A 21,267-nucleotide genomic window follows, 5' to 3' on the forward strand; every position below is an offset into this window, starting at 1 on the left:
CAGTAACTCTTATGAATGTTAAGATTTTCTTTCCACATCCAAACACCACTTTTAATGTGTTCAGTTTAGAACAGGCACCATTGAGTTAGACGCATTTGTACATGCGTGTCTTGTAAAATAAACGTTTCCACCTCAGGTTATGGCTTATGCGAAGAGCGCCCATGTTGGATCTCGAAGTTGGTGTTGGAAAAATTCTCCGTCAGTCCAAGTTGGAAGTCTGATTTCAGGAGCGGCGTTCAAGTAGATTTTTCTGATTCGGAAGTTTGAATTTCTGACTTTTGACTACAAATTGAACGCAGCATGACTTCACAGAAACTCACCAGAAAATCCAAAGTACCCTAATGAGGAACTCAAAAATGTAACTCGGTGGATTAGACCAAATCAGTAGTGATATTAATAATAATGTTAAAGTAAATCAGATAAATATTTTTTTTAACCATAACTTTTCAGTTATTTATATAGGGTTTCTCAAATGTATATGTAGGAATCAAAGCAACATTTCAGGTGTGTTTTTGATTAGAGAATTACATTATAGCATAATATAAATCTAAAAAAAAGATTTTGCAAAATATTGAGCATAATTCAATTCATGCGATCGGGTCAATCAAAAACAGCATTCAAAATAACAAACATCTGAGCCCAATTAACATTTTACAGCAGGTTTTATTTCGAACATACTCTCATATACAAACCAGTGACTGAGAAAATGGCTCATGTAAAGCTGTACTCTCCGCGTACAACATCCTGTTTGCCTTTTAATCTTTCCTTGCTTTCAAACCTCATGGATTTACAGTAAACTGGAACTGCAGGACATTTCTCTTGGTTAAATCATCATTTCAAATAGTCCTAAAAGTACTGCACTAATCTCCCGCTAAACACTGGACTACTGTAAATACCTGGACATGATACATCACATCGTAGTCAAGCATGTCCACACAGCTGAGGCAGGGGAGGGAAAAACAAAACAAAAAAAAGAAAACTATATACAGTACACAGCATTCAGTTCAAACAAGAGCAAACTGGCCAATGTGTTAGATATTCCTAAAAGTTGACATCTAGAATCAAGTCTGTTTAATTTTAATTATATAACCAAAATGGTTTACTTTGGACACATAAGCGTGTAATCTTCAGAAGTGTACAGTGGCTTGAAACTAAGAAACAGGCATGTAAATTAATGGTCTGTATCGCTCTACCAGCGCTGCCGTCAAACACACAGAACTGACATCCCAACCACACTTATCAAAAACAAAAACTCAAACTCACGCTGCACTGTAAATTTTTAAGACTGAATATATATTTTTGTTTATTATAAGCATTTGTAATTTTACATCCAATGTTAAAACCGACAACATTGCGACAACCAGCTTCCCCCTGCCCCCGAAAAACAAGCTTGTTAAAATAACATTTTTTTAAAGACCTTTTTAAAGCAAAGGCACATTCGTCAATATAGGTTTTTAAAAAGGAAAATAAAGGCAGGTCAAGCAAGCAGAGTCAGCCTGGGGAAGCTGAGGAGAGGAGCTGGGAGGCTTCTGCCTCAGAAACGCAACACGGAGAAAAACTTGGTTTATCCGAGGAGGACCTGGGATGAGCATGAAGGAAGATGGGACCTCACATCTCCGCTCCTCGCTGCCACTTGTCCTGAGCCTCTCTCCTTTCTGTGGAGGTGAAGTTTGAGTCTGTCTGCAGGGGGCGCTGTGGCCAGTCACACCCAGGCCTGCCTGGATGGTGGGGAGTGAAGGGGGTAGGGACCAGAGAGTAGTTCCTCCTCCTCCTCCTCCTCACAACCTATTTGAGGCTATTGGCTACATAGTCTGCGAGTCCGACAGGAGACCAATGGCTAGTTTGAGGTGGGACCGGACTCGCTGCCTGACTGTCCTTCCCCTGCTGTGTCTCTATTGGTCCCTGATCGTAGGAGACTGAGTCAGAGAGCGAGGCTGTGGTGGGGGAGGGACGTGTTGCTCCGTGTCATACGAACACCTTGGCGAGAGCGTCCGCCCCGGCACTGGCGATGTAGCATTTAGACGGATGGAACGCCACGTCGTGGATCGATTCCTCGAATTTCTTCCTGTGAGCCGTGAACTCTTGGATGCAGGTTTTACTCTCCAGGTTCCACAGACGAATGGAACAGTCGTGACCTGAGGACAGAACAACATGAAGGAAGTTGCTTAGAGGTTTTACTTGGCTTTTAGCCCTGAAGACATTTCATATTTTGCACAAAAGGTGTTTGAGAAAAAATGTTATGCTTCCTTGAACAGCTTAGAATAGGTTTACGGGAGATACAAAACATGTTTATCGCCTTTTTTATGCAAAATCATTCTTAGATAATAAGATGTTGGTATGCTCAGTCCTGCCTATTTCGAGCTCCTTTCAGCTGTTTTAGGGCCTCTTGTCACTATAAATCCAAATAAGCTGCTGCTGGCCACGCCCCCCAACTCAATGTTTACACTCATGGCTGCAAACATATGTGCAATTATCCAACCCTACATCTTTGAAGAGCAGAAGTGTAGCCTCCTGCACTAGACACATTGACCAAAACAAAACACATTATTTTTCTAGAAAATATTAAAAAGCAAACAAATAAAGCAATTTAATATTTTCTTTTTCCCCTCTGAGTGCATGCAGTCAAGTTAAAGCTTGGTTACTTCTACAATTTGAGATCCTGCAAGGAAACTTAAATAATAAATGTGTAGTAAATAAATAAAATTTAAAATCCCTGTTCGGCAAAATTCACATTTTCTAAACACTGCCAGTTATTGTTAGACTGCGTTTGAGTCGACCACTCAAACCACAGAAGAAGAAAGCAGAAGAGGATGTTAGATACTCACTGCCTGACATGAGATAAAGTCCGTTTGGATCCACAGCTAAGCTGGTGACGGCGTCCAGATGGGCCACCATGGAGTGAATCAGCTTCCCGCTGTTATTGTCAAAGAATTTGATGTGTCTGTCCTCCTGCGCTGTGATGGTGATTGGAAGAGTCGGGTGGCTGAGGACCTTGTTGATCTGACAGGGAGTGCCTGGTTAAAGGAAAAAAAAAAAAAAAAGATTTAAAGATGAAAAACAGAAATATCTGACTCCAAGCAAAGACGTGACAGCCGGAGAAAGCATCAGTCAACACAGATTCAATGGTCAACACTGGTTACTACATAAAGACAGCGTCTTGCAAAGATATTCACAAATAGGCCTGGCTCAACAATCAATAAATCAATTGATTGCATGATAAATGAAAACATGCTTTGGTGCATAATTTTCAACATTTTGAAATGAGACTGCACACTGCAAGAACAATAGTTTACTAAGCAAGAACACTTGAAATAAGACAAAACTAACTTACAAGCAACTTTTCAGCAAGAAATTGGAGATTGTTTTAAGTCAATAATTCCTCAATACTGATAAAAGAAGCACGAGTTCCACTGGCAGGTTATTTCATTTATAATATGGGATGACTGTCTTGTTTTAATAATTTGTCAGTGAAACTGGTACGTTTTTAAATCAACATTAAACAATTATCTACTAAAAACAACCTCCTTTATCTAACTGAAAGTTACTTTTGAGTTTCATTTTATTTTAAGTGCAGTAAAATGTTTACACTAGAACTAGGCAAAAAAATACTCGGTAAGATTTTGTGTTTTTTTGCAGAGCAAGACGAGTTTAATAGTGCATGATCAACTTTAAATGATTCAATTTCCTCATCAAATTAAACTTTGTTAGATCTGAGTCACTGGGAAGTGAAGAGGAAAATGGCTGCACCCAAATGGATGTAATTATCCAATGGTTTAGTCATTTAAACAGTGAGTCACAATGTTTGTTCAAGCGGCAACATCAACGATTTGCTCTACATTTTCAGCCCAGCTCGGTTTGTGCCTCGCGCAGCTCGTCCCTAAACGTACCAGGCTCCAGATTAGATTCCATACTGAGCACCAGCTGGCGGGTCTCCATGTTGAAGAGGCCGATCTGGCCGTTTGTGAAGGATGTGACCAGATGAGCTGGTTCACTGCACACCAGGTCCACAGAGGAGGGAACTCCCAGCTCTAGCAGAGGGACAAACAAGTGCAAGTTTTAATTCCTCAATTTTAAACAAAGACAAAAAAAAAAAAAGAGGTAAACTTAATGTATGTGAATCCAGTCGTTACTTTTGTTTTCGTTGAATACTGCGAGCGAAGGGGAGGTGGTGTTGGCATCCCACAGCTTGACGGTTCCGTCCGCGGAGCAGGAGAGGAGGCGCTGGTGTGCGCTGCTGTACACCAGACCCCACACCGAGTCGGTGTGTCCACTCAGCTCTCCGCGCAGCACTGACGGGTCTGAACACAAGGGGACCACGGTCACTTTTCATGCGTTGCAGCTAAAAATCACTCCTGGTTCAATCGAAACACGCGCCGAGGTTACCGTAGGAGTCGTAGGGGTCGATGTTCGGGTTGGGCGTGTTCCAGCACTGGATGGTGCCGTCAACCCCTCCGCTGAAACACTGCTCCCCTGTACTGCTCATCACCACACTCAGTACAGCGCCCCTGTTGTGTTTTACATAATAAAATAGCAACCATTAAGTAATCTGAATCACAAGCTGAAAAAAAAAAAAGAAAAGATATAGAATTGATAAAAGTGCCGTATTTTACCTGTGAGCCCTGAAAGTGTAGATAGGCTCCACGTCTAAAGATGTACTCCTGCTGACAAAATGTTGATTCATTTAATAAAAATAAATAAAAACAAACATATGAAATCTGAAGCAAAATTAAGGCTCCCATTGATTTACCACTGTGGGACAAAAATATAGTTTATATGGTTTAATATGGCTCAGATTTGCTGCAACAAACATGAGACTCAAATAGGATTGAGACTGAAATCATGCAGAAAAGACTGAATATCCTCACTCCTAGGTAAGGAATTGCACAGAAATAAAATAATATTTACTTCTTAAACATTGTACTATATGCTTCTGACTTAATATTTGTATTTTTACTAACGTTGTTGGCTCCCTGGACATTTGTTTTTGTTTTGTTCCATTTTGTTTTTGATGCAAGTGGAATAAAAATTGGCCAAATTTTGGTGGAAACTTTAATTTTTCATGTTTTTTTTCCACAAGCCTTTCAATCTTTTAAAAAATGCTAGATATAAATTTTTTATACATTTTCCATTGATTGGTGTTGGAATCCCTTCACAATTTCACAAAAGGCAAATATATTTTTCATGCACAAAAAACAACATTTTGATTCATAAAATAGGGCAATTCATTTTAACATTCACAATCTCCAAATGTACCCAGCCAAAGAATATTTTAGTTTGGATTGGTTCTTCTGAAGAAAAGTTAAATTAAATATTTAATCACTAAAACTTGTCTGTAGCTAAAAATTTATGAAAAGTCAAGTCTTAATATTCAATCAGAATTATTAGATAATTATGTTTTTTTTTCTCATTTCTTTTTAATTAATGTATTAATTTTGTATTTTCTCATTTTCCTCTAAAATGAATGCTATTGCATTACATTATTATTTACATTACATTATCATAGTTTTAAATGCAAAAGCTTAAGCAACATTTCTGCATCATTTACATTTTTTTGAGAAAAGAAAAATAAAATTTTAAATAAAACAAAGAGATAATAACACTAGTGTAACTTGTTTCAAGTAGAAATTACAATAAAATAAAAATAAAAAACTAATTTATTCTTTTCTAGTCTTAGAGCTGCTGGGTTATGTCCTTCTGCAGAAGAATGTCAAATAAACACACACAAAAAGCTGCAGGTACAGGATTTGTTTTGCTCATATTTGGTAGGAAAAATAAAAACTTTCGTATGAAGGTCAGTTAACAGAAAGCTGAAGCTTTCTTACTTTTTGGCCGGAGCGGTTTTCTGCAGGTTCCACATTTTGAGCGTGTGATCCTCAGACGCAGTGATCAGGACCGGCTCCACAGGGTGAAAGGTCAGAGCGCGAATCCCGTCAAAATGGCTCCGCAGGGTGAATTTGGGGTTCCACGTTTTTCTCATGGCATCTTTATTGTTGCCGATCTGACGGAAAACAATAAAAAAAATAATCAAAGTTATACACAATAATAAAAATGTAAAGACAATCGTACAAATAAATCTAAGAATGTAATGGTTTATTTTCATGATGCTTAAAGTAAATCTGCAGTTGTACGGTTAGTTTAGGGAATAATGATGTTTGTGTTCTGCAAGAATCTGCCTCACTTTAAAAAAACAAAAAACAACAACCTCTGATTCTAATGTTTCAGTGGCATCATTTTGCCCCATGCCACTCACATCATACACCATGCTGTCAGCCTCGTTGGCCACAGTGAGTCCGGCCAGCTCCCCCAGGCCCAGAACGTTCTCCATGCCCTCCTCCGTGCCCATAATGAACGACTTTCCTGGTGTGGGTGGGAAAGTGAGCGCTTCGACTGCGGAAAGGACAAATAAAAAAACATCTGTCAATCGGCGAAGAATTGGCAGAAGGGACAGGAAATGTGTCTTCTATTTAGTGACTCACCTTCTTCTGTCCTGTTCCCCTCGTGTTCGCTGAAGCGCGGCACGTTGGGCCGGGACTGCGGGGTCGGCTGAGGCTGCATGTGAGACATGTCCTCCGTGTCTCTCAGGTTAGCCAGCATGTCTTGCAGCTTAGACCGGTTGGGCCCTGTTAACGAGTTAGGTTCAACGTTCAAACCATCGACATATGTTTGGATGGAGCGGAAGAAAAACAAAAAAACGGAAAGCGGTGGGTAGATGCTGAAGCAACAGAGAAAAAATGAATATAGAAGGAAGCACTGAAAAAAGGAAAAATCAGTAAAAACAGAGGATGATGGGAGGCCAGCAGTAGAGTCCTGCAAAGGTAGAGAAGAAGTTGAGGCACATTTATCTTTAACGGTGAACAGTGGAGAGCAACAGTCATTGCTGCCTGAAGGTAAAACAAATTTTGGTCTTTATATATTTATTTTTAAGTTTTATAACATTAAACTTGAAATAAATTCTAAAAACAACAATGAGGAGCACATTGTCCCCTTCAGATTCTTCAAACAGGACTTTTTTTTTCCAATTTGGAGAAATGTGCTGGAAAAAAACCAAACGAAAACATAGCACTGCTTTGAATTTATTGTTATTCTCTGATTCACAAACAGTGAAAAATATCAGGGCTGCAACCACTGATTATTTTAGTAATCAATTATTCTATCGATCAGTTAGATAAAAAGTGGCACATTCTGCAGATTGTAACCACAGAAGCATTTTTGTACATCAGAAATACATTAAAATATACACATAAATAATGAATTCCTTTTTAGATAATAAACATTTTATTGCCCAACATGAAATAGCATAGCTTTCATTTAGTGTATGCAGCTAAAAAAAATATCCTGATGTGAAAAATGTTGGCCTTTCTGTGCAACTTGACGTCAAGTTGCACATCAACACCTTTTGCTGTTGAAAAGCAAAAGGTGCTTATATATAATCTGAGAATTTTATTTTATTTTTTCACAGAATTTAAACCTGGTGAATTTAAAACTATGCAACTTGAGTTCTGAGTAGAACATATTTACAGACAAATAAGGTTTCTTTTAAATTTGATTTATTTACTTATTTTTACCTTAAATGCAAAATGTATATTCTTTTAAGAGTTTTGACTTAATTGCTGCTCTGAATGTCTTTCAGCACATTTTGGATTCTGTACACTTCTTGAAGACATTTTTGTGTGAACTTTTATGTCTTTTGCCGATGTTATGCATGAATTATAAAATAATAAAGGCTGTTTCTATTGCATCTGTTGTCTATTTATCTTCATGCACCTGCTGGAAATGAGACTTAATGACTCAATTTAAACTTCATGAAATCCAACTACGTGTCCCAGCAAGCCTTTAAGAATAAATCTTAGTTTAGTAAAAGGAAGCGTTGTGCTTGTCAGTCAGTGGCCTTTGATATTTTAACTCCACTTTCGTCTAGAAAGTCTCTCCACATGAACACCAAAGTGATAGAGCACCAAAAGAGTGAAGAAAAATCTCATGATTTCTGTTAGATCATAAGAGGAGAAATGAAAGCGAAAACAATTTGAGAAAAAAAAAAGGAGTTGAAGTACGTTGTTGATCTCATGATCAATCAAAGAGGGGAAAATCTGCATAAAACATGTCAGAGCTCTCAGCTGGTAAACAAGGCTTAATCGAGCTTTTAATCTGAGAGCAATCTTATTACTCAGCTAAGTCACTTCTCCAAAAAGCTTCTATTATCTGTTCATCTATATCAGCAGCTATGTTATTTGCTACTGGAGTATCAACATAGCAGATGGACGAGGACATCAATGGAGATCATTATGTTGTTATGGCTATAAAGCAGAGAAACAGATGTCTGTAGAGATGGCTTGAAGCCCAGCGGGGAGACGGATTGCCTTACTGACACAAAGTGTCACTTAGTCGCTAACATTTAACAAAGACGAGATGATGGTGTGAAGATGAAATGAAGGGAAACAAACAAATGCAACAGACAAGAAGACCATGCATCAAGCATTCCACTTCATATGGGAGGGGATTTAATGGCATTCGCAAGCACTAACTGGAAGACAAAGAACAGAGAGACAAAAGAAGGAGCGGCTAGAGGAGGAGATGGAAAAAAAGATGCTCTCTTGATCGGAGGCGTTTTGATCGAGCTCAGGAAAGTCAGGCTCTGCAGAGAGAAGAGACTGAAGGAAGCAGCAATGTCTATCGGCACTTACTCTTCACCCCCTTTTTCCCCTTGCGCTCCTTTTTGTACTGCTCCTTGAGTTTATTTATCACTCCCGGGTCCACGTCCCAGGCCTCAGAAACGGGACCCTGCTCGTCCTTGTCTACACAGGGGAACAAAAACCAGACCGAGAGGCTGTTGAGGAGCTGCATGGCCGACGAGAGGCTGAGCTGGAGATGCAGGCGTCTCTCAGGCCCACTGGTTTTACTTGGTTGGTGGGTTTTAAACAACTGGATTCCCCAGAATCTCCTCATTTCTTTTTTTCTTTGCTAGAATTGTGTTCTGTTAAGAACTACTGTCGGGTGAAGAATTAATCGAATTCAGGAATAGTCTGATTTTCAAGCATTAAATTTTTTATTTTTTTTCCCCACACAGTATTGACTTTGTTTGCAATTTGTCATGTTACAACCAGAAACTACCATGTACCTTATTGGGAGTTTATGTCACAGAACAAAACACATTAGTGCACAACTCAAGTGGAAGGAAAATGATTTTCAGTTTATTTTTATAAATAGAAACTTGAAACTTTTTAGATTAATAAATGAATCAATCATTATTTCAATAATTGAGTCATCACAATTAATCATGTAATTAATCAGACCTACGTAATTGTTAAAGAAAAATGTTTGAAAGACAAATTATGCATTACTTTTGCTGGTTTATCATATAAAATCCCAATAAAACACACTGAAGTTTATGGTTGTAATGAGAAAAAATAAATTTGTGGGTTGTGGATACTTTTGGGAGCTACTATGTATTTTTTTTAGGCTGATGTTGATCTGAGGGGAAACGAGTGGAAGACACAGAGTGGGCTGGCTATGGGAACACAGTGGAAGACAAACAGTGGGTTAAACAGAGACAGTCCTCATGTCATGGTTCATGACCACAGCGTGATTTATGAATGAAGACTCCAGGAACATCACCAAACTGTTAGAGGAAACATTTTAAGATAACTGCATCAAACAATAAGTGATGTGTTCTCATCTGTTTTTCATGTTGTTGACTCTGCGGCTGTGTTTCTGGCGTCTCAGTCTCACCCCAGTCGGTGCCGTCTCCGGTCCCCCGGGACTCTGATGAAGTGTCCATCTCGTCAGGATTCGACAGGAAGTCGAAGCCCTTCAGGGCCTCCTCTGTGTCGGGGTCCTCACTGGTGTCCATACTGGCTGGAGATGATGACGACGACGACGACGACGAGGGCTTCTTTCGCACAATCTGAGGAAGAGTTTATTTTCTTTACTCTGCACAAACATCTTGGACCAAACTAGACTGTTTTGACGTATCAAGGTAGACCAGTTTCTTACAGTCCTGGATTCCACATTAGTCCTGTCCTTCCCGTCGCTGTCCTCCTCCTCATCTTCATCACTAAAGTCTGCATTCTCAATGAATTTGAAGGCCTCCAGCACAGCGCTTGTGTCGGAAAGCTCAGCTTTTCTGCACAGACAAAAGTATTTTTATCAAAACAGTTTCCAAAACACTTGTCAGCGCTCATGGATTTGATTTACACGACCCCAAGGCTTTTTATTTATACCAACACATCAACATGGTCGAGCAATAACCGAGTCAGAGTTTTATTTAACAATTTAGCCTAGACAATATCAAGCGCAACTAATTTTATGCTTAAAATTAGAAGAAAAAAAAAACATGTTTCCATGTTTTGAAAGTGATGCTAGTCATACGGAAAAGTCCAAGTTAGAAAATCCTGAGTTACAACGATGGAGAAACTTGAACCTTGATAACCGTACTCTATAACATTCTATGATAACGCAAGGACAAAATTAATCAGAATGTCAAAATCTAATTTTCTAACTTTCCCTTTAGCAGCTTTCAGGATCTAATTTTTAAAATCAGAGCCTTGTGTAAAAATATATAAATAAAAATAATACTAATTATTTTTTTGTGTTTAAGACTTCTAAAAATCTTTAAGATTTAAATGCAACACCTTCAAGAATCATAAAGACAGTGGTGTCCAAACCATGCACAAAAATACTATTTAAATAAACATATATAAATAATCAAAACCTGCAGTATTTTAATTAAATATATAAAGTCATCAGATGTCATTAGTAGGGCAGAGATGTGTGTATCATTGTGAATCTGATATAAAGAAATTTTGCTCATTTCTCTTTTTGCAAGTTGTTTTTAGTTCAATTAAAATTTTTTACACATTTTTGTGTAAGACAATCATCAGCTACATCTTTATTTAACCCTTATTAAATCACGCAGGACAGATTAAGAACAATTTCTTATTTACAATTGTTGTTTAGTGCTGGGAAGGAGCTGTGAGAGCAGGCAAGATTTAAATAAACTAATATAAACATTACACTATGTATTCATGTTAACAAGGACAATTAGAAAGACATTACTAAATAATCAAAATAAATATAGAATCACTAATCCAGTCCCAACTGGGAATGTCAGGCGGCACAAAGAGCAAAACACTGATTATCTGGAAGTTGTTTGCAACGTAAACCGCAGAGATCAAAGTTTCCTGAGATGTTTTGTAATACGCTTGATCACATAAAAAGAAACTGAAAGAAAAGCATGAAGGACATGGGAGGATGCTTCTTGGAAAGAGCTGTTCTAAACTAAATGTTTGCAGCTTGGAGCAAATAATGAAACTGAAACAATACAGCAGAATAAAGTGCGTTTGCAGCTCCGCAGAGAGGAGCTGGGCATCTGTCTGCAGCCAACTGGAGGGGACGGTCCAGCTCCGCTCTGTCCCAGAACAAACAGATCTATAGATAGGCACGTCTAGATAAACAAACACTTCAGCCTAAGGATCAATTCTGCACTCTGAGATTCCTTAAAACTGATTATCTCACAGCATGTCCTCAACGGATGCACGATTACTGGCGTATACTCACCCTCTGGTCCCCTTTGGTGTCGAGTTCGGCCCGTTGACCGAAGGCTCCGTGCTCATCCGTTCTCCAGTCTTGCCGGCTCCATCGCCGGCGAGGCCCAGCAGGGCTCGAACCCTCTGCGACTTTACATCCAAGATGGTGTCTGTGTAACCCACCTCCTGCAGGTACCTGCACACAAGGTAGAAAAGGAGTTTAGAAAACAGAGAAAATAATCAAACCCAGAAAAAACCCAAACTTCTCTTCATCTGCAGCCCACAGTAAAGTTTATTCTGGCCTCCAGCCTGAAACGGTGCCTCCTTGCAGATAGATGGCACTGCTGTGAGGGCTCTTCTTGCTCCAGTCCTCAGTAGAAACAGTGACCACCACACTGCCAACCCCTCTTTACAGTGCAGAACACATTTACTTCCCCTCCTGGTAATTTCTTATTGGTCATCCATGACTTTATGATTAATTAGCATGGCCACCAGTGACGGCAGATAGACAGCTTTCCTGTGACGGTAAGTTGTTTCTTCGCCATTAGCACTTCTAGCAGTGACTACACGAGGTCAGGGTGGAGGAGGAGGTCTTTCACAAATTATTTGTTTCATATTAGACTGTCAAGACACGGTGACAGTTTTAATAAATTTGCAAAATGTTACATACTGTTGCTTTAAATTAAATGTTTTTTGTACACGAGTTTACTAAAAGATGTGAAAAGCATGTTACTCCTCATAGAGTCTGTTCATCTCTCAGTGGTTTTGTTCATGCCGTCAGTTCTGTTGCAGCAAAACAAGCTTCTCATCAAATATTACACCAACCCTACAGCAATGGAGGATAAGCCTTCGCAATCTGAGTGAGTGAGTGACTAATAGAAAGGGAATGGGGGGGCGAGGAGAGGGTGTTTTGGCACATTATTGATCCGTCGCTTCACACAGACTGCTGAGTAAAATGGCTCCTTTCATCGGCCGGCATGTTGGGGCAGATAAGGAGCGAAGCTGCAGGGATGATGTCAAAACTCACAGACTTTATAGAGCAATGTAATAACCACCCTCTAAACAAACAGGGAACGTCTAAGGAAGACACAGATTTAGTGATGACTGCAGTTGTCCATGTGAGGGCGCTGTTCACCATCGTTTTTCTTCTGTTTTCTTCTGTTTGGCCACAGCTGGCCGGGCAACAAATGTCACAAAACCTGCTTGCCTGAAAAGAGCGGCTCCTTAGCCCCGTAATCTCAGGCTTTTCATTTAATTTAAAAACACATTCGGTTTGTTTTGGACTGGAAGAGCTTGTGTACGTACTGTCTGAGGAGCTGCCGGCCATGTTTCCAGGACAGCTGATTGTTAAGTGATCCAGAAGAATCGTTCTCGTTGGCCTCGTCTGAAGGAGAGAAGAGAGACACAAATCAGAGCTTCACAAACAACACAGACGAACAAGCCTCTGACATTACTTCCACTGAGCAAACAGCGAGAGCATTCCTGCATCGCTGCACTCTAGAGACGACGCACATTCTTTAGCAACTTAATAAAACCAAATGTCAAATCCAGTTGAACAGGAAACATTTGTCTCTTTGATCTGTAAAAGCTGGGACTCCAAACCTAACCTAACATAGTTTCAAATTTACATAATCGCATATATTTATATTCTAACAGATGAACTGTTGTGTGACAAAGACAGCAGAAACCGTTGAGACAACAGCTTGAAGTAAAACAAAGCATCTGACTCGTAATGTCAAAACTCGGATAACTGATCTGTGCTCCACCCGATTACCATGAAACACTAGAAAGACGAGTGATGTCAGCAGCAACGAAACACAAGCTTTGTCTTCATCAAGAAGGAAATACAGTCCTCGATGAGGAGCAAATAAACATAAATAACACAGACCGTCTCGTAAAAGCATATCAACATCTGAGCTCCACATATTGTCTTGTTAGAACCATAAACTCTAAAGTGTGTTGTTTACTTCTATCAGGACGCCCTGAGTCAATACTTTGCAGAACCACCTTTAACCGGAATTACAGCTGCAGGTCTGCGGAGCTGCAGGTTCGAATATCTGGAAACGGACATTCGAGTTTAGTCAGATTGCAATTTATTACAAAACTGAGCAGTTAAAAGACTTTTATATAGAAGCACTTTTCAAAACCTGAAAACGCCTAATTGACATTCAAGCATTTTGAAGGACTCCAAGCACCTGTAAGAAACCTGCATATTCTAAAGCATTTAACTATCTCTGGCTGCATGTTTAGGGTCACTCTCTTGCTGGAGGGCACACCTCGGCCCCAGGCTCCAGTCTTTATCGGTCTCCGACAGAGCAGGTTTTTCCGCAAGTTTGCTGTGTTGTGGCAAACGGTGAAGCACTTTTTATTGCCTTCTTCATTTGTGGCGCCAGGTGGATTTCTGCAGTTTTATCCCCGAGTTATCTGGTGTGTTCCTTAGTCTTCATCGAGGTTGACCAAGTCTAATCTTCAAAAGGTACTATCCTCCAAAACACCCGAATTCCCTTATTAACACATTATTCAGCTCTGCAGAGGCCGGTTAACGAGTCATTTGATTCAGCTGTGTTGGAGAAGGGATGCATCTAAAAGTTGCAGGATATTATCACTTCTGGTCGTTTTGTTCTGTAACAAATCTCTTGGGACTTCACTGAACAACTGCATCTACACTAAAATTAAATTGGATGAAGGTGGAGTTTATTTCTGAAGGTAATTTGGAGTTTCGTTAGAGATATAAATGTCAATGCAGCTGACAAATATTCTAATATTTACTGGTAAAAACCTTTGCAAATCCACATATTATTGTCCTTAAGCTACATATTATGCTTAATTTTGTTGCTTCATCTCATAAAATCCCAAGAAAAATAATTGTAGTTTATGGGATTCGTACTGTAGTATAGCTGGGCCACATGAATGAAACTTAACCTCCGATGTTTTTATACCAAACTCAATTAGTTTGTTTCCTTAGAACAAACAATATAAATGATAGAAAATATCTAAAAAAAAACTGGCTTTTATTCCCATCACTCCTTCTGTGAGTTTACCTGAAATCAAAGTCGAAATAAATATAAGCTGTAGACACACTAGTGCGAGGAAAAACAAAAAAACAGGTAGTTCTTGGGTGTGCTACCGTCACTCTGAACTGGAAACCCAAGGAGCGTAATGGTGCAAAAAAATCCCAATCTTCCAAAGAAATAAATCTTCAAACACAGAAAATGTGATTCTACATTGTAGAAGATGACATGTTGAGGGGCAGACGGAAGTGAAGACGTCTCAAAAACTGGGTCAGAATTAACGCAGAGGGTGATGGGCTGGCAGACGAGCCACCAAACCAGTAACGCCTCCCAGCTCTCTCTCTTTTCTCCCCCTCTTTCATCCAACACCTCTCTTCTTCACCTTCTCCAAATCATCAACACTTCAAGGGTTCTGTGCTTTGAACATTCCTCATGAATAGAGATGAGCGGAGAAGAGAGGAAGCATCGCTATCCGGGCTGATGGCTCGAACACGAGGAGCCGATAAAACCAGAATAAAATAAGAAGCAGGTGTTGTGCTCTTAGTGCTCGTGTTTCCATTGTTCATCAACTAAAAATATACCGTGGCTCACTAGTCAATAGGTTTATTAAACCTACTGTTTCAGCTCAATTACAATAAAAAAAAATTTAATAATTTTAAGCTCTAAAAATAATGTCCTCAATACTCCACAAATAATCCACAAAGCAAACTGTGAACCCTTTCATGAAAGCTGTTTTCTACTTATAAATGTTGTAAAATTGCCGACAGCTCGGTGGATTAAAGAATAACAAAGACAAGCTTCCAGTGGAGAGCTTTCGATTTTTCTCAGATGTAATCATTTCAGTGCTTGGAGCAAAAACAAAGTGTAGAAAAAAGGAATAACTAAATAGTTGAAAGGTGCATAGCGTCAGAGATGAGTAAAACCTGAGAAGTTTAATTCAGGTGAGCAAATCTTTGGCAATCTGTCGTGACTGCTTGAAACTCTCATTTCTCAGGCCTTTTTTTTTCTCTTCTACATCTGCAACAATTGCTCTTTCGTAATTCCAAGGTTAAGGACGCTGTGAAGCAATGCACAAAGATGAACAAGATCCGACATGAATGCAGCCTTTTACATGTGCCACGATGGTGTCACCCCAGGTATGTATGAGCTCAGCAACCAGTGATTTAGAGGTTCTGTCAACTTACCAGAGTCGTAGCTTGGAGGTTTCATGTCGCCCTGATTTAGCTCCGTCCCGTATTTTAATTTGTGGTACTTTGCTCTGAAAGCAGAAATAAAAAAAAGAAAAAAAAAAGAGTGAAAACGTGGGACTGGCAATAAAATCAGGAAAACATTAATAATTGTCCGTACTTTGAACCCTGTTTTGTGTTACTTGATCAATTTAATGAGTAATTATTAAACTATGTCTTCATAATATATTTACTTCAATGCTTCTTTGGCATCTACATGGTTTAAAAGCAAACAGACATTTCTGCAAATGTTATTTTGCTGGAGTCAGTTTTCAAGTTTACGTATCACGACAAACAAAGCTATACATCATATTATTAGCAGGAAGTGTTGCGTTTTTCCCAGCTGAGGCCGACTGACAACAGAAGAAAACATTTTAGCTTAGCAGCCCCCTCCATCCAGCACTGTGACGATCCAGAGGAAGCGACCTCATTAAAATTAAAGCCATTTCAAACAGGGCACATCCCACACTCAAAAAAGCCATTTCTGAAATTGCTTTCAAGACACCCTCGGAGACGTGACCTGTTGCTTAGCAACCAGGAGAAGTGGTAGTATTTCTGGGTTAAGGGTTCCTCCTGAGGGAAGGCCTGCAGTCATCTCAGTGAGGCTAAGTAGATAAAAATAGGATGTTAACAGACGGAGGACGATCGTACGCTGAACAACCCATGACGACGTGCCTCAGAGCCAAACATTAACTAAAACTGGAGCCGACCCGGGGGAATGACGGGGCAAAAAAAAAAATCCATCCCGAAACTCAGTTGACACAGTTGTGTTGAGGATTTTATTCATTTAATCTCCCCGCTGCGAGATCTCACAAAAACACCTGATGTAAAAGTAAATTTAACACAAGTTACATTTACTCCCTACTCCAGGTTTGGAGTTTGATACCGCCTTATCTGACGTGCCTGGCTACGCCTGCGTCAGCAACGCTTTGCATTCGTGGGATTCCTCAGGATGGATGTCATTTACAGTTTCAGACCTCTAACATCACCCACAAAGAAGTCATGAACATCCTGTGTAGATGAGTGAGGGAGCGGTTAACGCTGGAGAGAAAACCACAACCTTAAATCACACGCTTTCAAAAACTAACTGTAACGTTGATGCAGTCACTCCGTCTGAATTATTTTAGTAACCAAGAACTCATATGTGAAGTACAACTTCTCCCCATCTTTTCTTCTGTTTTAGGTGTCGAACACCTCCACCTGTACTCGATGTTTTTGTTCTGATTTCTACAATCAATCTAACATGTTGACTTCATGTCAGGCGTGTCAGAGAGATCTCCCTGATTGGCTGTTCTGCGCAATGAATTTGACAACAACAACATCAGTATGTCAAACCAGGGCTTCACCATGTCAGGACAACAGGCAGCATGTTATTAGGCTGGTGAAAGCCTAAATAAAATCCCAAACTGCAACAAATAAACACCCTGCTACAGCTAAGCCTGAAATTATTCATACCCCTGACATAGTTAGGTTTGAAGTAATCTTTTAATTATACAAAACATTTTTTTTTTGAAGCAGTCAGAATTGTAGTCTGAGTGCAGAAAAGAAGCCTAACAGATTTACCTTCAAAAGTGGAACGTCAATTATGATTTCTCCTTTGTTTATTGAGATGGCATAAATCTTTTTCACTACTTTCTATACCAATATAAGGGATGAATAAAGTCACTCAGATGCAGCATTCACTCCTCCTGATCAAGCATATAGCGACAGCAGACAATCACTTGTTTGCTTTACAACAATCCCTCACACCGAGCATGCATGTGGCAACAGTGGAAAGAAAACCCCCCATTTAACAGGAAGAAACGTCCAGCAGAACCAGAACCTGGTTCAGTGTGAACCGCCATCTGCCACAACAGACTGAAATCAAACAACCAGCAATGAGGCACAAAAGAAGAAGATTGTCTGATTCTAATTTATGGCCAACTGATTGCTGCGTCTTCAATTTGATAACTATCAACACATGTAAACTATGTTTTACCACCACAACAAATAAATGCCGAGTTGCTGCTTTAAAAAGTTTTATTAAAGCATATTGGTATTTTTACTCGGGTTATCCCATAAAAATCTCACACCAACTCTTGCTCAGTTCCAACACCTGGTTCTGTCCGATGCGAAAGCAGCAACTAGACAAAGCAGGAAGCGATAGGAAATTGGAAACTGGAAATTCTTCAGGTTAGATGTAAAATCCTGTAGCGGAGTTGCACTGCTACAGGAGTTGTGGTCTCAGAATCTGATGCTGATTTGTTGACTAATGGCCTGGTATCTCTTTACAGATTTCGTTGATAGTGATAGTGGGTTATTTAAAGAACACAGAAACACCGCAGCTGAAGCGAACTAGCTCAGATGTTTAATGGTTCACTCACCTCTCTTGCTTCAGTGCGTACTCCAGCATTTTGATCCTCCGGACGAGGTCTTTCTTTAGGTTCTCCTGGCCTTTTCTCTCCCCCTGCAGGAAGGCAATCTGGGCCTGAAAACACAAAATAAAAAGGACTGTCAACTTACACTACAGCACTAAAACATTTCCGGTGGATATTTTCTAATAATAGAAGCAAGTTTTTGCACTTTAGGTAAGAGTCAGCTTCATACAAAGCCTTAACTACAAAGAAAACCTTCATCAGGGAACATCTAAAAAACACCCTCTTATGTCAAGATTGAAATAGAATAGTCTCAGATAAAAATGTGTGGCATGATGGGAAATAAAAAGCCTATTCTATTTAAATCTACCTCCTCACACCTTCCCACACGCCAGTCATCCCTCTCCCTCCTCGCATCCCCATCTCTCTTCAGTAACAGGCAGCAGCTGTCAGCGAACTCAGTCTGAGTCAGCATTACATTACATTGCCGGGTACCACACACACTCGGACACACAGAAGCATGGCCACTTAGATCGATAGTGGGGTGCGCTCCAAAGCACAGTCCAGCGCTCTTGCAGAAAGCTACCAAAAAGCAGAATCACAGGGATTTTAAACGTTACCGTCATAAATCACTGGAAGGTTTGCATGTCAGCAAATGGATAGAATGATGCATCCAAGTTCACTTTGATACAACCATTTTATTTTTACTCTCCATCTTATTTTTTTACTTCCTATCCTAGTCTGTGTCAAAAATATAAAAGATTAATAAATCAATAACAACGTTTTATATACAGTTTTTATTTTGGCTAAATATATAGTGTAATTATAGTCCTTGAACTTTTCTCTATTTTGTGATATAACAACTTCAAACTTCATTGTATTTTACTGACCAGACCAACAAAAGGAAGGGGGACGTCTATGGATTACACTCTTATACACTCCCCTTTACAATGCTGCTCCTAAATAAAAACTTGCGCAGCTAACTTTTTTCAGAAGTCACGTAATTACAAAGTGAAACAACTGAAGTCATTTTCCTAAAGAAAGTCATTTGCAGATTGCATGAAGTCAAATTTAAGACTTTTTAAATGCTACCTTGAATGAATTTTAAAACAGAAAAATCTAAAAATAAAGGAGATGGTTGGGGAAACTTGCTGCAATACAATGAAGTGTAGCAAATTGTGGATGGAGGCAAAAAAAAAAAAAAGCTAGATAGAAGCTAGTTAGCGGTAGTCACAGATTATAATGAAGATTGTTTGCATATGATTCAAACTTTTACCTGACAGAAATGTCCAGCAAGAAAAAAAACACTACCTAAAGACACCCAGTAATATGAAGTCTAGTTGAAACAGTTTGACACGAGACATGTAGCAAACACAGCCGACATATGGAAGACGACGCTCTGCTCGGGACAAAATTGGAACTTTTAGCTTACATGTAAAAGATGTAGGAACAATAACACTACAAAGGTTGGTCTTTTATGAGCTGCTAACGACTTGAGACTGGGACGGAAGCAGGACAACAACCCTCAACATACAGCCGGAGCTACAACAGATTGGTTTAGATGAGTAGTGTCCTCAAAGGCCGGTGTTCTGCTGGTCTTAAGACGTTTCTCAGCTCCTGAATCACATTAATAGCTCTGCAGAATCTGTTGGCATGCTGAGAAAGTAATTAACTAATTTGAATCAGCTGCATTGGAGAAAGCACACATCTGGACATAACTGAGTGAAATATGGTCCTACAAAGCATTGACTTGGGTACCAGGAAATATGTTTATAATGCAAGCTTAAGATTTTTGTTAAGAAAGAGAAAAGGATGCACAATTTTCCTCAATCTGTGTTCCATTTTTTCCCCAGAGAAAATCCCCAAAATACATATTAAAGTTTGAGGTTGTAAGGTGTTAAGATTTAATAGTATTTCCTAAAAATACTATTTTTAGGAAATTGTAGATTTTAAGTAAAAAAAACAAACAAAAATATCAGTTAACACGCAAAAATTATCATGCATCATTGAGGCAAAAAGCTGCCAAAGGAAAAAAGAGGAGTGTATGCTGTTGTTCTCCATCAAAATCCCTCCTTTAAAATCCATCTGACAAGATCACCAACAAGCACAACGAGCCAAGCTTCTGTCCAACGTCAACACGACAATCAAATTTTGTCTAAAGGGAGAATAAACACACAAATTTCCTTCAGCTTGCCTCAAAATGCAGAAGGTGCCAGCATGAGTAGGCTGCATCACACTTCCACAGCACTCACAAGTAACAGTTGCCGCCTGCAGAAATGAGTCACGGCAGCTCAGTCTGCCTCCAACGACTATGGGCATCTTCACAACGCCGTCACAATTCAGTGAACAGGACTGCCCTCTGAACAACCTTCCTGAAGCAGCTCCAGTTCAACCAGGATTATTATAACTGCTGGCACTCAGTTTGACAGAGTAAACAGTGGAGTATTTGGCACCGATCACATGCGGAGAGGCAGAGTGGATCTTTCACCACTTCACCCACCACATTTCTACAATCTGAAGCTCTTTACTCAATCCAGTTTATGAGGATTTACTCTTAGCTGAGTTTATTATGATGTGGTTCAAATAAGCAGCATTAATGCAACCTCTTAACAACCAGTGCCAACATCAGAAGAGCTTAAATCAGATAAATGTCATCAAGAGGCACCGATTATATTTACTAAGTGAGATACAATGGTTGAAAGGATGGCAAATAAAGTCAGGGGTTTGATTACTTTGTTGCATCACCTTTAAAAAGTGAGGGAAGGGAACAACAATACGACAATAGGAAACTAGGCCTGAACAGATCAAACTGTTCCACTCCACTCAATTTCTCACTGTTTTTATTGGACTTTGAGAGTCTGTAAATAAATCACTCTGGCTAAAAAGGCTGAAATCCAATTATCAGAGGGGAGGAGAGTTTCTGGAAGCTTAAAGTGGTCCTAACAGCAACCTCATTAGGATAATTGTCGGGTTATGTTTTGTTTCTTTTACAAACCCAGGATGGGTTTTTTTTGTGCCTTCTTGGTTGTATTCGACGACAATAATCAAATACCTGTCCATGTTAGGTTGAAGGATATTTCATTCAGCAAGCCGCTAACGTTTGAAAGTGTAGGTCACGCTGCATCTACATTATTGTACTCCTGTTTTCTACACA

At 39.5% G+C, this 21,267-nt stretch overlaps 1 protein-coding gene across 4 annotated transcripts in view; it reads right to left on the reverse strand.

Moving 5' to 3' along the window:
• Positions 1 to 643: 643 nt before the first annotated feature.
• Positions 644 to 21,267, reverse strand: part of LOC103477273 (striatin) — a 31,825-nt gene continuing 11,201 nt past the window's right edge. The window contains exons 2-17 of one of the 4 annotated variants that reach the window (XM_008430270.2): positions 18,123 to 18,226; positions 15,718 to 15,791; positions 12,828 to 12,906; positions 11,554 to 11,718; positions 9,991 to 10,120; positions 9,727 to 9,901; positions 8,682 to 8,792; positions 6,477 to 6,620; positions 6,251 to 6,387; positions 5,823 to 5,998; positions 4,611 to 4,658; positions 4,384 to 4,505; positions 4,131 to 4,298; positions 3,888 to 4,028; positions 2,826 to 3,014; positions 644 to 2,135 (exon numbers count right to left, since the gene is read on the reverse strand). In XM_008430270.2, the coding sequence (XP_008428492.1) occupies positions 1,966 to 2,135; positions 2,826 to 3,014; positions 3,888 to 4,028; positions 4,131 to 4,298; positions 4,384 to 4,505; positions 4,611 to 4,658; positions 5,823 to 5,998; positions 6,251 to 6,387; positions 6,477 to 6,620; positions 8,682 to 8,792; positions 9,727 to 9,901; positions 9,991 to 10,120; positions 11,554 to 11,718; positions 12,828 to 12,906; positions 15,718 to 15,791; positions 18,123 to 18,226 (2,133 nt within the window). In that variant the 3' untranslated portion in view covers positions 644 to 1,965. Of the gene's footprint in view, positions 2,136 to 2,825; positions 3,015 to 3,887; positions 4,029 to 4,130; positions 4,299 to 4,383; positions 4,506 to 4,610; positions 4,662 to 5,822; positions 5,999 to 6,250; positions 6,388 to 6,476; positions 6,621 to 8,681; positions 8,793 to 9,726; positions 9,902 to 9,990; positions 10,121 to 11,553; positions 11,719 to 12,827; positions 12,907 to 15,717; positions 15,792 to 18,122; positions 18,227 to 21,267 lie in introns of all 4 variants that reach the window. The other 3 variants (XM_008430269.2, XM_008430272.2, XM_008430271.2) reach the window with 3 other exon arrangements.

The sequence above is a fragment of the Poecilia reticulata genome, linkage group LG15, assembly GCF_000633615.1.
Source record: "Poecilia reticulata strain Guanapo linkage group LG15, Guppy_female_1.0+MT, whole genome shotgun sequence".
Classification (NCBI taxonomy): domain Eukaryota; kingdom Metazoa; phylum Chordata; class Actinopteri; order Cyprinodontiformes; family Poeciliidae; genus Poecilia; species Poecilia reticulata.